General features: G+C 38.6%; 1 protein-coding gene across 1 annotated transcript in view; it reads left to right on the top strand.

Moving 5' to 3' along the window:
* col22a1 (collagen, type XXII, alpha 1) overlaps positions 1-15,953 on the top strand; it is a 349,052-nt gene extending 333,099 nt beyond the window's left edge. The window contains exons 58-65 of the mRNA XM_028818045.2: positions 1,717-1,788; positions 2,331-2,366; positions 2,461-2,505; positions 4,446-4,625; positions 12,156-12,222; positions 14,838-15,020; positions 15,156-15,233; positions 15,503-15,953. Coding sequence (XP_028673878.1) covers positions 1,717-1,788; positions 2,331-2,366; positions 2,461-2,505; positions 4,446-4,625; positions 12,156-12,222; positions 14,838-15,020; positions 15,156-15,233; positions 15,503-15,690 — 849 coding nt within the window. The 3' untranslated portion in view covers positions 15,691-15,953. The remainder of the gene's footprint in view (positions 1-1,716; positions 1,789-2,330; positions 2,367-2,460; positions 2,506-4,445; positions 4,626-12,155; positions 12,223-14,837; positions 15,021-15,155; positions 15,234-15,502) is intronic.
* Positions 15,954-16,749: the final 796 nt, after the last annotated feature.

Here is a 16,749-nt window from a genome sequence, read left to right as displayed (position 1 = left end):
CAACCATCAAAGCACAATTCGCAGCAAAGTCCAGTTTTCCAAATGTAAGTGGTCAACTGCATGCACATTGGTATTGCAACGGTGCCGGACAAGTTACATCAGCCAGGGATGAATCACCAAAAGAATGTGCTGGCTTTACATCATCTATAGCAAGAGAGCCTATAAAAATGGCAACTCTGCACAGTCATAGGTGCTTCTTCCAACTAGTGCAGCAAAAGGCAAGCAGTCCTTTAAAGGAAATCGAATCACCACAAAGAGCCATATAAAGAGCAGAGAATCTATCTGTTCTGGTGCTCGGAGCCAGTGCTACACTATATAGGTGTCTTCAGAGAATGAATTTGCATATGTAAATAGAAAGCATTTCCACTCCATTAATGTGCTGCTCAATAGTGCACAGAAAGTGTGTCACACTGTGCAAGTATGTAACATGCTGCATAATGTGGCACACAATTGTGGCTTGCCCATACATGCGGTATCATGACCCAAACCCACCAAATGATCAACCAAATTGGACATCATTTCAACTTCTTTTGAATGTAATTAGCAGAATGTGAAAACAGATAATCAGATGCAGCATTTATTTTTTAACCAATTCATTTAAATTGTGGTCAGTATAAGATAGTAAAGCCCTCATATTCCTTAGTTCATTGACCACATCTATTACAGCATCCACTATTGCATTTTCTGACTCCAGAACAGTTTGTCAGCACACAGCCACATGGTCACTTAGCTGTTTCCAAGGCAGAGGTGTGTGAGCAGAGAGTGCCTGAAAATGTGCTGGGCACAGCAGCACCATCATTGCATCCTTGGTATGGGTGTCAGCTTTTGTAATATTGTCTGAAACAGAATCAATAGACAGTGGGCTATGACTCGCTTTTTCACGTCGACTTTGATATCTGACCACTTCTTCTTTAATTCGGGCACTGTGCGACTTTCTGAATTTAAACTTTCAAGTCTCTTCGCCACACTGTGCCACTCCATGAACTTCCTTTTGTTGCTTACACCACTGCTTAAGCCAACAAATAGTAGGTTTTTCCTTGCCTCCACTTTTTTCCATGTGCTTTTTCCATTGTCTTTTAAGAAAACACATTCAAATATGCAAAATTCTGGGAGGAATCGGGGTGAGTAGTAGGCGCAAGCATGTGCATTAAAGGGAAAGTGTGTGGAACTTTGCTTACATAGTTTTGTGCATCTGAATTTTTTTGTGCATATGCACATTTCCAGTTTTGTCCGTACACCATGTTTTAATGTGAATTCCACGCACTGCATTATATATGAGGCCCCAGGAGTCTGGGGCTGTTTGGGTGGTGTTTCCACATTCTTCCCATTTTTGTGTGAGTTTTTCACTCACATCCCAAACTTGTCCATGCTAAGTCGATTGGCAGCTCTGAATTTTCCCCAAGGGAGCGCTGTGACCCCAGCAACCATTAAACTGGATTTATGTTTTAATAAAGTCTAACTTCAATCTAAACATAAGCACAGATCCCATCTTCTTTTTAACCACTTTATCATATTTAGAGTCATGCATAGCTAAAGATTGTCCAAAGAGCCGCCACTTGAAGGAAGAAGAAAATCAACTCATTTTGAATTTGATGCACAGCATATATTTCATGTTAAGGAGTATTTTCTTACCTTATGGTTGTCTACTACATTGTTAATTTATTTATTGTCTACATTTAATGTATACTATCATTAAACAAAAATGTTTTTAATTAGGGACCTCCAGGTGGTAAAGGGGACTCTGGAAGTCCAGGATTACCAGGCTTTATTGGACCCAGGGGCCCTCCAGTAAGTTTCATTTTTTTTTATTGATAAATGATTTTTCTACCCCACAAAAATATGAATGACTTTAAAAAGTAATGTATTATAGTTTTGCACAAAAAGTTGAGTTTTTGTTGGAAAACACCTATAATATCAAGGTCAAGTAAAATTCAGTTAGCCTTTTGCTTTATGAATAAATCATACACAATGAAGACAAAGTAAACAGTAAAATGAAATGAAAAATACACATTTAAATAAAATCTTTTTTACAGTTGTTTATGGGCTACTTTTTCTCATTGATCAGTCAAATTTATAAAGGTAGAGGATTTTTTAATCACATTATTTTATTCTGCATTTCAAGAATCTGTTTCTTGTTAGGCTACAATTATAGTTACATAAGGGCTTGTCAAAATCTTACTTTTTGTAGAAGTTTATACTTTCTGGAGAAATTTATTTTTACCTGTACATGTGTAACACAGAACAATTCACAGCACCGTATATTAAATATTTAGATTGCTTTACAGAATATAAATTTTTGAACTGATTTTGAATACATTTTCATTTTGTAGGGACCTGCAGGAGAGAAAGGACTTCAGGGAAAGGATGTAAGTATTACTTGTGTATGATTCCCTTTATGTCCTGAATGAGAGCTTAATTTTTGACAGAAACCTTATTATTTTTCTATTTGATTACTTTTAGGGAGTCCCAGGAAAACAAGGAGACCGTGGCTCCAAAGGAGAAAGGGTATGCTGTAAAGAGAGAGTAAAAAATAATCTTACAAACTGAAAACAATTTTTTTTATCCATGCCCAATTAAGAATGGTCTCATAAACCATAGCTTTAAACAGAAGTCAGTGTGAGTTGGTTTCATGTTCAAGTTCACATTTAGTGTGAAGTGTTTATAATATATTGAAATTTTGTCAAATAATAAAACAATTGTGACAGTATGAGGTCATCCAGACCAACAAGCTTGCCCATTCTATTCACCGAGATTGTCCAAAGTAACATCAAATTGAGAGTTTTCCATGAAAACAATGCCATTAAAAATTTTCTCGCTCTTCACTGCAAAACACATGGGATAAGTAACATTATAAAAAATGAATATATCATTTTTGGATGGAGTATTCGTTTAATAGGTTTCCAACCATGTCCGAATTCTCTTGTTAAATAATTTATTTTAAAGTACCAGCTTGGATCCACAGTACTAATGTCTTTCATAATTTTAAACACTTTGATCGTGCCAATCTTTGATCTCTGCTTAAACTGAAAAGGTTCAACTCCTTCAGTTTAGTCCTAATAACTCATACTGTGAAGTCCTGGGTTTGGCCTATTCGTTGTTCTCTGGACTTTTTCTAGTGCTGCTATGTCTTTTTTGCAAGATGGAGACCAAAATTGCATACCGTCTTCCAGGTGAGGCCTCACCAATGTGTTATATAACTTAAGCAAGACTTTCTTTGACTTGCACTCTAACTGTATATAACTGAACATCCTATTCTCCTTCTTGATCACTTCTGTTACACTGTCTGGATGTAGACAGTGATGAATCCACTATGGCTCCCAAGTCCTTCTTATAAGTCCTTCTCTTTCAAGTTATGTATTCAAATCTAGCATTTCTGCTTCCTACATGTAATACCCCACATTTACTTATATTACATTTAACATCCTACACATTTGCAGTCCTAGTTTCTCTGTAACAATTTAGCTCCTTCTACATTATCTTCTCTTCCACCTAATTAGGTATCATCTAGAAACTTAACCAGCTTATTGATTATGTTATTTTCAGTATTATACATGTATACTAAAAAGAGGGCCAACAGCAGCTCTGATCCCTAAGAGATACCACATTTAACATCAACCACTCCTTTTCACTTTGCAGCTGACATCATCAGTGAACATGGAGTTGATGCACAGTGTGCTTCTGCAAATGCGGAAGAGCATCTGCCAGGGTGTACATCCTGCTTTCTGCACCCTCACTTACCACCATCCACCAACCCAGTACTAATATAAAATCTAAAGTCTCTAAGGCTGTAAACCAAATTCTTTAAAACGGCTGATCTATGATGCTTGCAAATATTCTGGATTGTTTTCACTAAAGCCGTCATATCTAATGAGGTAGTGTGAGACAAAAAGTAAATATGTAGACTCACCATATGTCCCACTTTCAGAATCTTGTTTTCCAATAGAGAAGACTGTTGTAGGCAAAAATAAAGCAAATTAAAAAAAAAAACCTCAAAAATTACACAGTAAGAATTTTACTGAAATGTGTCATTTTCCAAATTAATTTTTTAAATGTGTTGCTAATTGAGGTTTATTTATGCAATTCACAAAGAATCTCATTAAAATGTATGCACTGTAACCCATAGAGATGGTGACCAGAACATTACAACTAACATCAAGGATAAGATAGAGGAAGAAATTCGGGTTTCACATGCCAACAAAGGAATTTCATTTTAAATTCACAATCTGCAAACTGTAATGAAATGTTTTTCTAACTAATTTGTTCACATTAAGTAAACTATGAGACATGCCTATTTGTAATGAAGTTAACATACTGACGACTTATACCTACACCATTTAAGTGTACTCTTTTACTCTTTTGTGTTTGCTTTTAATAATATTGGAGCAGACTAATTGTAATTTTACTAACTAAACTAATACCCATCTGTTCTTTTTCCATTATTGCAGGGCGATGCTGGAATTAAAGGAGAGAAAGGACCATCAGGAGACAAAGGACCACCAGGAGAACCTGGATTACCTGGCATTAAAGGGCACACTGGAATGATGGGAATGCAGGGTCCCCAGGGAGAGAGGGGTCCTTCTGGGGCTCCAGGTACCCCTGGTCAACCTGGTTTTCCAGGACCTAGGGTATGTGGAAAAAAATTATTGTCCAGTGGGCCAAAAGATTTCAAAATGTGTTGAATTTGTTGGAGTTGAAAACCAATCATTTCACAATTTTGCATTTCAATACGAGTTAATTTATGGTGTTTTATAATGATATTAGATCACCTATGGCTTGCACCTAGCACAAAATGTACTAACTAACCTGTTACGTTATTTTCTAGACTAGCCATGTGTGCCCAACTACGTTGCGCATGTTAAAGTTGTCTGTGAAGGGCTCCCTGTTTAAACGCGGCTGCCAGTCGTGAACTGGGCCCTTCATCGCACAGCATTATGATTTTTTATAAGGGAAACAAAATTACAAAACAAAACCCTTGGACATTGATTCGATAGGAAACGCCTACTCGGAATCACTGTCCGAATAGTAATTATGTGGTGGTGTAGGAGCATTTCTGCTTCTCTCCATTCACAGTCCGTCTCGTTTTCACGACGCTGTCGTTTCCTCTCAAGTTCTCTTCTCAACCTTTCTCCAATCTCGCAGGTTGCTTTGTGGCAATCCAAAGAGTAAGGCAATACTGTATGCACGGAGCAATGGTTATAAAAGGGGGACACATAGGTATCCAGGCTCTTTAAAGCATAAATAGGGATCACTTCACTGACATGTGAGCAAGCCAGGGTACAACTGTGAGACATGCAGCACTCGCCGGCTACAACGTAACAATAATAATTTCCGGAACGTGCTGTTACGTTGTCATTCATTTTACCCACTGTCTTTCTTTCATTCATATGTTATGTAGGCACGTACCTTTTATCTTTGGCAATCTCATTCTCTAACCAGGCCTCAGGAGCTAACCAGCGTAACACTGTCCACCACCCCTTTCGTTATTCCGGCATATTGTTGACATCCGTGAGTAACAACAACGTACTAAACTGGAAGGTGGTCTACGCATGCATGGAATTCGCGGACAAACAAAGATCAAGATCCAAATGAAGATTATATATAAAGATTAGTTAATTTAAAGCACAACAATTTGTTTAGTTTGAATGTCTGTGTTTTGAGGTGTGACTGGAGTACTACAGTCTTCAATAGTATAAGCCTGGAGGAGATTCTTAATGTAATGCCTATGTTTTAGCTGTCTCTCTACTGCCATCTAGTGCTTCTTCTTCTAATTCATTCGCGGACAAAGATCAAGATGCAAATGAAGATTATATATAGAGATAGAAGTAGAAGAAACATCAATACTAACTATATAACTGTTACCGGTAACCTCCAGGCTGCTGCGAAGGTCTTTACTGTTAAACCTAATGTATATGTCAACTCAGTTTCCCACCAGTAGAAGACTTTACAAATGTATCCCCTTGTGCCCAGAAGGGACTGCACTTAGACAAGGAATGAACAATCTAATGTGAAATTTTGTGAATTTCCCATTGGGATTAATAAAGTATCTATCTATCTATCTATCTATCTATCTATCTATCTATCTATCTATCTATCTATCTATCTATCTATCTATCTATCTATCTATCTATCTATCTATCTATCTATCTATCTATCTATCTATCTATCTATCTATCTATCTATCTAATGTTCTGGCCCTCTAGTTGCAGTCAGCAGGAGAAACTGGCTTTAAACTTTCACTTAAAAGCTATATTTACTTTGATCAAAATCAATAACAGCAAGTACAAAGAGACACGTAGAATCATGCATCCTGGGTGGATAAAATTTTCATGCAGTTCTATTAATAACAGCAGGATGCTGGTGAGGTGGCTCCATTTCTCAGTTGCAGGTTGTGCCTTCGCAATCAAAAATGAGCAGGAAGATTTCTTTCCAAGGAAGAAAACGAGAGTCTTTGAAAAATATCATTTTTTTAAAAAAAGACAGCTTGATTGATAGTGTGCTGCTGAAATGGTCGTTCTTTTTGACAGGTATATCCATTACAACATATGACTTCTGAAGCTCTATTAGAGTGACCATTGAGTTTTTGGTCACTTCCCTAACCAAGGCCTTTCTTGCCCACTTCAGTTTGACCAAACTGCCAGTTCTAGGAAGTCTTGGTGTTGTGGAGCACGGCCCGGACACAGACAGGCAGACATCGTTTTGAATCACCCAACACACGTTTATTTATAGTCTATTATTTACAGTGCACACACAACCCCAAAACTCCCCCAAAGTCCAGGCCTCACATTGCCTCTCTCTTCTCTTCAGGCCGCCTCCACTGCTCTCCTCCAAGACTTCGTCTACTCCGCTCTCGACTCCAGCCATCGAATGGAGGGAGGCAGCCCCTTTTATACACACCCGGATGTGCTCCAGGTGCCTCCCGATTAGCTTCTGCCAGCACTCCCAAGTGTGGCGGAAGTACCGGCTGCGCACCCGGAAGCACTCTGGGTGTTCCTGGTCTTCTTCCCCCGAGCACTTCTGGGTGTGGTGGAAGTGCTGAGGGCCAGGGGTCCATAGGCATTGGGGCGCCCCCTGCCGGTGACCATGGGTCCCTATAGGGTTGAGCTTCTAAGCTCTGTTCCCATGGTCCCCAAAGCCACCAGGGCGGTCGCCCCCTCGTGGTCTGGAGGAGGTGTAAGCTCTCCTCCAGTCCTCCCGGGCGTCCTGGCTGGGCACCATCCCCGGCTACTTGCCACAGTGTCTTCCATTTGAAATTATAGAGACCACTGTGGAACTCTTGGGAACACCAAATCTTTAGAAAAGGTTTCATATCCATGCCCTGATCTATAGCTCACCATAGTTTGATTGTGGAGATCTACAGAGAGTTCCTTAAACTTAATATGACTTGGTGTTTGTCCTGACATTCATTATTAATTGTGGGTCTTTCCATACACAGGTATACTTGTCCAATCACTTCACTTTACCACAGGTGGGCTCTTATGAAGTTCCAGACACATCTCAAGGATGTGACCACAATCTAGTGAGCCACAGCAAAGAGTCTGGATGCTTATATAAATGAGAGATTTCAGTTTTTGAATTTGAATAAATTGCAAGCCTTTCTGAAAATATATTTTCATTTGGCCCTTATGGGTTGTTGAGTTTAGGTTGATGTGCAAAAATGGCAAATGTATCCATTTAAAATTAAATCTATCAAAAGATATCACCTGCAGAAAGTACTTTTTCAATCTGTTGTATATATCTGTTTAATTTGTGGTTACCTAAGGGCAGTCAGTTTTCCAGCATAGAAGACACAAATTGTGATAAAGTGACTGATATTCCAATGGGGAGCATAAGGATCAGTAACAATAAATGTAATATTACCAGATGCCCACTCAATTCTGTGGCTAGTGTCTGTCATCACTTTAGACGGAGGAAAATGATGGAGCTTTTTAATAGGAATCGCTGCACTTGTGGCTTTCCAAGACAGCTTGAATGAATATGATGCCACTGCAACTGGCTACAAATGATGGCTGTTCTGAAGGGATACAAAGGCATATGTAAATAAGCTCTGTTTCTTTCCAAGTAATAAGACAGATGCTGCAGCCTGGAGCATGATGCTTAGTGAGGCAATTTTTAATGAAAAAGAAGCATTTTTACTACAAGTGCTATTATTACAGTCTACTGTCAACTTTGAGATAGCCATGTGTCAGCTGGTTAGAAAATTGATGGATGGCGGTATCTACTTTTTATTACAATACTAGAGGGTTACCCCCTGCTCGCTTCGCTTGCCAAACCCCCCTGGCCTGTGCTATGCGCCAGCCACTTCGTGTCTCTGCCACTCGCGTTGTGAAGAGGGGGGCTGAACGCACCCCGAGGAGACACAGTTGCTCCTCCGAAACCCTCTCTTAAACAGTGATACAATGGGAAACAAATACAGTTTTTTTTTTTTTACCTCCGCTTTGCTCAATTAGCTGCTGGCTTGCTGCTGCTGCTGCTGTGCCACGTGATCTGCATCTCGTGTGACACTTCAAATATTTAAAAGCCTGTACACCAGCTGTCCTACTCTTTGTCTTTTATTTCCGGCCCTGGGCGTGGTTAAATCTTTTGGCACAAAGTCTCGTCTCGCGGGACATGAGTTCTTGATATTTTTTAGTTTGTAATTTAAAAACGGAATAAGAATCTGAAAATCTGACAACATCACATTAAAGTTTGATAAATTCTGAAAAGAATGATACCAAACATATATATGTAGGTTTTAAAATAAGCCTGATTTAAAGCATGACATAAAATCGTTGCACTTTTAGGATTAGGATTTTATATACGGGCGGCACGGTGGCAAAGTGGGTAGCGCTCCTGCCTTGCAGTTGGGAGATCTGGGGACCTGGGTTCGATTCCCGGGTCCTCCCTGCGTGGAGTTTGCATGTTCTCCCTGTGTCTGCGTGGGTTTCCTCCGGGCGCTCCGGTTTCATTCCAAAGACATGCAGGTTAGGTGGATTGGCGATTCTAAATTGGCCCTAGTGTGTGCTTGGTGTGTGGGTGTGTTTGTGTGTGTCCTGCGGTGGGTTGGCACCCTGCCCAGGATTGTTTCCTGCCTTGTGCCCTGTGTTGGCTGGGATTGGCTCCAGCAGACCCCCGTGACCCTGTGTTTGGATTCAGCGGGTTGGAAAATGGATGGATGGATGGATTTTATATACAGTATATAGAGTAGATTGATGTTGAGTAGTGACAGTCATTACATAACTACTGTATCTTGCCTGACAGATGTGATTGAATTCGAAACTATATCCATCTTTTATTACTTTCTCAACATTTATCTTTTTTAGGGTCACCATGATGCTGTATTACTTAATATAATGAAACATTCAAAAACCTGCATAATCTAATTCAGCATCGGTGCGTTGTTAGGGAAAATACTAAATAAAAAATAGTTGTGAGTCACCATTGCAAATGAATTCAAAATGAACGTCCTTAATTACATCAGCCTTATAGAGCCCTGCCATGTGAACAGCTGAGTTCTCAGTGACAAGACTGCCTAATCTAACAAAGCAAGTAACTGTTATAAGTTAGGTTCATTTACATAACATATTGAAAACGCACTTCAGTCTACCCAATCAGCAAACACAAAAATGGTACATTCTTCTAACACACCTGTTTTAAAATTATGTAATAGTCCCAACAACAGATTAAATAGATTAAAAGTCTTTTGGCAAACATCTGTTTCATTGAATAGGGCTTTTTATATTTAAATTATTGTCAGAGAACAAAATAAAAAGTTCAAATGTTAGATGATCTCCTCTCTATAATGATGCATTGGTACAACTGATTCCAAATGGGATCGTTAAACAAATAGTTTAAACAAATAGTTAAACAAAACAGTTTCAAATACTAGGCAAATTCATACTGGAAATTTTTTCCCTTACAGAAGTCAAAACCTATCCCAGCAGTAATTGGTGCATGAACGAACCATTCCTGAACTAAGCACATGTCCATCACAAGGCCCACCTGCTCATATACACATACCAAAGCCAATTTTTGAACTACAAATTAATATGACACATGTGTGTTGGAGGAAGGGAGGGGAACCACTGGATATAAAAAATATGCAGACATGGTGAGAAGATGCAGGCAAATGATCCATGAGGCAGAAGTGCAAACATTCGCTCTACTATGTGGCTGCCACTTAACTTTCAGAATACACGTCATGTCATTTTCTAACCCCTTATCCAGAACAGGGATGCAGAGGGGGTGCTCCCATCTAGCATTGGGCGCAAGACAGGAAGAAAACCTGGGCAGGGCACCAGTCCATTGCAGTTCCCAGTACATTTTAATATACAGTGGTGTGAAAAACTATTTGCCCCCTTTCTGATTTCTTATTCTTTTGCATGTTTGTCACACAAAATGTTTCTGATCATCAAACACATTTAACCATTAGTCAAATATAACACAATTAAACACAAAATGCAGTTTTTAAATGATGGTGTTTATTATTTAGGGAGAAAAAAAATCCAACCCTACATGGCCCTGTGTGAAAAAGTAATTGCCCCCTTGTTAAAAAATAACCTAACTGTGGTGTATCACACCTGAGTTCAATTTCCGTAGCCACCCCCAGGCCTGATTACTGCCACACCTGTTTCAATCAAGAAATCACTTAAATAGGAGCTGCCTGACACAGAGAAGTAGACCAAAAGCACCTCAAAAGCTAGACATCATGCCAAGATCCAAAGAAATTCAGGAACAAATGAGAACAGAAGTAATTGAGATCTATCAGTCTGGTAAAGGTTATAAAGCCATTCCTAAAGCTTTGGGACTCCAGCGAACCACAGTGAGAGCCATTATCCACAAATGGCAAAAACATGGAACAGTGGTGAACCTTCCCAGGAGTGGCCGGCCGACCAAAATTACCCCAAGAGCGCAGAGACGACTCATCCGAGAGGTCACAAAAGACCCCAGGACAACGTCTAAAGAACTGCAGGCCTCACTTGCCTCAATTAAGGTCAGTGTTCACGACTCTACCATAAGAAAGAGACTGGGCAAAAACGGCCTGCATGGCAGATTTCCAAGACGCAAACCACTGTTAAGCAAAAAGAACATTAGGGCTCGTCTCAATTTTGCTAAGAAACATCTCAATGATTGCCAAGACTTTTGGGAAAATACCTTGTGGACTGATGAGTCAAAAGTTAAACTTTTTGGAAGGCAAATGTCCCGTTACATCTGGCGTAAAAGGAACACAGCATTTCAGAAAAAGAACATCATACCAACAGTAAAATATGGTGGTGGTAGTGTGATGGTCTGGGGTTGTTTTGCTGCTTCAGGACCTGGAAGGCTTGCTGTGATAGATGGAACCATGAATTCTACTGTCTACCAAAAAATCCTGAAGGAGAATGTCCGGCCATCTGTTCGTCAACTCAAGCTGAAGCAATCTTGGGTGCTGCAACAGGACAATGACCCAAAACACACCAGCAAATCCACCTCTGAATGGCTGAAGAAAAACAAAATGAAGACTTTGGAGTGGCCTAGTCAAAGTCCTGACCTGAATCCAATTGAGATGCTATGGCATGACCTTAAAAAGGCGGTTCATGCTAGAAAACCCTCAAATAAAGCTGAATTACAACAATTTTGCAAAGATGAGTGGGCCAAAATTCCTCCAGAGCGCTGTAAAAGACTCATTGCAAGTTATCGCAAACGCTTGATTGCAGTTATTGCTGCTAAGGGTGGCCCAACCAGTTATTAGGTTCAGGGGGCAATTACTTTTTCACACAGGGCCATGTAGGTTTGGATTTTTTTTTCTCCCTAAATAATAAAAACCACCATTTACAAACTGCATTTTGTGTTTACTTGTGTTATATTTGACTAATGGTTAAATGTGTTTGATGATCAGAAACATTTTGTGTGACAAACATGCAAAAGAATAAGAAATCAGGAAGGGGGCAAATAGTTTTTCACACCACTGTATATTAATTTCATGTATTTGTTATTGCCTGTGCATGAGGTGTTAGAAATTTATATGCATATTTATATAGATAGATAGATAGATAGATAGATAGATAGATAGATAGATAGATAGATAGATAGATAGATAGATAGATAGATAGATAGATAGATAGATAGATAGATAGATAGATAGATAGATAGATACATTTATATATGTATTTTAATTTTTTACTTTTATTTTACCACAGGGAGAGTCCACATCACTAGAAGAACTACGAAGACTTGTCCAGGAAGAGTTATCAAAGCAGCTAGATGGTAAGACAATATTTTAAATAACTTTCCAAAAGGACACACAAAATAAACTATGCCATTTTTGCAAACATTAGTAGACACAATAGATAAGGTTAATTTTTTTCTTCAAAGCCGATGGCAAATTGGTTTTAACTTTGTTTTAGGGAATGTAAGAGCCAAATCGTTTTAAGTTGTTTATATTGTCATTTTTTCTTAGCTTTGCTTAATTTGTATAGGATTAATAAAATAATTAATAGGACAGCAATCAGGCGGCACGGTGGCGCAGTGGTAGCGCTGCTGCCTCGCAGTTAGGAGACCCGAGTTCGTTTCCTGGGTCCTCCCTGCGTGGAGTTTGCATGTTCTCCTCGTGTCTGCATGAGTTTCCTCCGGGCGCTCCGATTTCCTCCCACAGTCCAAAGACATGCAGGTTAGGTGGATTGGCGATTCTAAATTGGCCCTAGTGTGTGCTTGGTGTGTGGGTGTGTTTGTGTGTGTCCTGCGGTGGGTTTGCCCGGGATTGGTTCCTGCCTTGTGCCCTGTGTTGGCTGGGATTGGCTCCAGCAGACCCCCGTGACCCTGTGTTCGGATTCAGCGGGTTGGAAAATGGATGGATGGATGGACAGCAATCATGTCATGACATGTGCCAGATGATAGGCGGCTATCCATTCAGACACTGGCACCCCTGGAGTGTAGAGGAGAGGTGCTATCAATGCTGTGAGGAGTGCACCATAAGAATCCTCAAATGCATCTGGCGGTGTCTGGATGCGTCAGGTGGGAGGATGAAAGTCTGCAACACCGTCATTGCATATGTATGACGTTGATTAGCATAGTCCATATATGGTTACTTGACAGATGAGGGGTTCAAGGCACATTCACATACACACATTTACAAATGATTGTGATTTATGAAGGGATAAATTGCATAGAAATATGCATACGCCAGATTTTATATATGCATACACATATTTTTACACTTGAATCCATGCAAATCTTTATAAACAAGACTCCTGCAGAAGTTACACTTTAAGGGGTCCAATATAAGGCATTTGTTATTAGTCTATGAACATTTTTAACTATTCTATTATTAATGAATAGTAGAATTATTTAACAACTATATTTCACTGTTTTATATCATGTTATAAAGATGAATGTTTTATAATATGCAGATTGCTAATAGCTGCTTACAATGGATACGTATATGGGCAGCAATGGGCACAAGAAATCAACAATGAGTCAAATGGCATTGGCCAGTCCAAGGGCACAATCACAAATATGCCAACATGGACAATTTAGAGTCATCAATTAACCTACCCTAGCCTGAGAGTTGAAAACTGGATTTTCATTTCTTTACACTGCTCTGTAATTCAAAGTGAAAACATGTAGGTGTTCTTTATAGATCTAAAACTAAATGAGACATCAGAATTGCTCTGTCACTTCCAGGTTTTAAGAGATGAGCATTTAAAATGAAAAAAAAAAAACTAAAGAGAACATTTTTCAAATATTATAAATTACTCATATTCAATGATTGTTTTTAATATAATTCTTACTTACAAAGGGTGGTATTTTTCCTCTTATAATACTTTGAAGATTATAATCTCTGAAGATGTTTCACAGTGCAGTGACCAATGGCATCTTTGTAAATATAAATTCTAGGCTATTTTAAAGACAAAAAAAGAACTGATTGATGTCAAACGTGTGTAGCAAATACTAGATTTTTGATTGTTTTTACCTCAGCGATCTTTATGAACAAGTAAAATGGCCGTTTTTAAGTTCAAACTGTACTTCAAATAATGTTCTGAGTATCAAAAATACATCATTAAACAAACTAAGGGGCTCTGACCCCTGCTCGCTTCACTCGCCAACGTGATATTTCGGATTCATATAGAAATCCAAGAAAACTTCTTTGTCCGTGTTTTTCAGATGAATTTTGTTTAAATTGCGATATTTTTGGGCATATGGATTTGTATCCATTATTGGCTGTAGAATTTCGTTTAACTCTTTCGATTCTATGTTGCATCACTTCTCCGTGATCATAAATATAAACCTGACCGAATTGTGGTTTCTTTGAAATTAAACTTGTAGTAGCTTTAACTGTTGCGGGACCATAGATTCTCATAGCATATGGTCCTGAATTGTTTTGAGCACTGAATGATGTGAAGGCGAACAGATTATTGTAGATTCATACATTTTGCCTGTAGTGTTTGTGGATTTCTCTTTCACCAAATAACAAATCTTTTATTTCTCATGGATATGCCTCTTCATTGGGAAGAAACACTACCTTTCCCTGATGGCAACACAAATTAGATGATCTACAAGTCTAAATATAACTAGTTTTTTTAAAAATCTATTTTTTTCCTAATATGGCGTTCTTCACTAATTCACTAGATATTTTTCAAAAACAGTTTGTGGCAGAGAAATCCTATTTTCAGAAATGGATTCAACTCCCTTAATCTGTAAAATACATAAATTTTTTTTTTTTTTTTTTGCGTGGCAGCATTTTGGTGCAGACCGGTGTCATTTTATGCAAATTGTTCAGATTATAAAGAAAATGACTTTCTAATCAAATAAGAAAGAAATAAGCAATAGCAAAAAGTGAAATGATAAGGTCATGTTACAATAAATGTTCTCTTCCCTTTCAGCAAAAATGGCCTACCTCATGGCTCAAATACAGCCCGCACATGTTAAATCTTCACCTGGAAGACCAGGTCCTCCAGGACCTTCAGGAAAAGATGGTCCACCAGGCAGAGCTGGGCTTCCAGGAGAACCTGGGCCTCCTGGGCAGAATGGTGGCGAGGGTCCTCAAGGACCACTTGGTCCAAAAGGTAAGAACTAGTCCACTTCATTTTTTAGAACTTAATGTAATGTGAGAAAAGCCTCCAGATACATAGAAATTTATTTTTATAAAAATAACATTCAGCACAATTGCTATGTCAGAGTTTACTTTTTTTTTATTTAAGGTGAAAGAGGAGCAAAGGGAGAGAGAGGAGAAGCTGGTATTGGCCAACGAGGAGAAATGGGTCCAACTGGTCCTGTTGGTGGGTTTCAAACTATTTTTGATATTATTTCACTTTTTAAGTAGAAAACAAAAACTTTCCATTTACAAAAATGCTTGCAATACAGTAAATTAAAAACATTTAACATTATGTTGTGAATATATTAGCTATCTGCTTGTTTATTTTGGCACAGGGACCTATAAGTCATTTAATACTAGCAACGAAGTTAAAAAATAGTAACTGGGACAATTAAAACTTAAATATTTTCCGAAAGACTCAAAGGTAATGTTGTGTTTTATCTCTCTCCACAGGGCCTCAAGGTATTCCTGGATATGGAAAAGATGGAGTGCCAGGCACAGCAGGGACTCCTGGAGAGCCAGGAAACACTGGACCACCTGGGCCTCTCGGACCCCCAGGTCCACCTGGACAATGTGATCCTTCTCAGTGTGCTTATTATGCTAGTCTGGCTGCAAGACCATCAAATGTCAAGGGGCCTTAATGAACAGTGGGCAATTTAGAAAAAAAATGTAATATATAGATATGTATGTGTGTGTGTATATACAGTAGATACAGTATATACACATACACGTATATAAAATTATGACATGCAAATAAATGAAAATGTTTTGAGTCTTTGAACAAAATGTTTAGCAGCAGCTGCTGGTCAGACTTTTTTTCATTTATGTTAAAATGTTTTTGGATTTTTACCTACATATCAACATTGATTTGCTGCAAAATTAAACTTGCTTTCCAGAAAACAAACTAGATGAAATTCTTCTTTGAGGTCATGGCTGGAAATTAGAATTGAATTTCTTGAAGGCACTGGTACCCCACGTTCCGTATGAATCACCATTCGCAGGACTAACAGCATTTAAGCTCTTTGTCTAAGTGAGACCTCAATCACTTGTGAAATTCAGTCTGTTATTTGGTCTTTCCTACAAAGAAAAGATTTATTTTTTTAACATAATTTTGATTATGCAAAACATTTAATTTAGAAGCTTGTATTGTATTTTGTAAGCTTCTTAATGACAACCAAGGAGTCATATCAGAGCTTTATGCCAATAACTCAGTCACTGTTCAGGGTAAAACTGTACCTAATGAGAAGTTTAATTTGTGCCTTAATGAAGGCCAAGTAAAACAGATGAGGAACAAAGAAATGTAATCTGCACAGAGTATGTGGCCAAAACAGTGGTAACTGTGCTATGAAGTCAGGACTGTGGCATCTCCTCAACTCAACTGTCACCCCGTGTCCAGTACCTTCACCACAAAAAACACCAGTATGGGTTTTTAACCTAAACAGCATCACGTCACTCTTACTGAGAGATCTAAGGTCCATGTAAAGCATCAACTTGTGCAAACAAACTCTTCGGTGTATCTCAAAACCTAAGCATAATTCTACAAACATAAACAGACTCTGTTTAGTTTCTGTTATATTTCTTTTAATGTGACTGACAATGTTTTTATGCTCCTTGATTTCTGATTGTTAGTATTTTAGTCACATATGTTTAATTCAAGTCTAACAAGACTTTTTTAAAAAAATCACTTTTAATCTTGGTTC

Source organism: Erpetoichthys calabaricus, chromosome 13 (assembly GCF_900747795.2).
Source record: "Erpetoichthys calabaricus chromosome 13, fErpCal1.3, whole genome shotgun sequence".
NCBI classification, from domain to species: Eukaryota; Metazoa; Chordata; class Cladistia; order Polypteriformes; family Polypteridae; genus Erpetoichthys; species Erpetoichthys calabaricus.
This window is presented reverse-complemented; position numbering and strand designations above follow the sequence as displayed.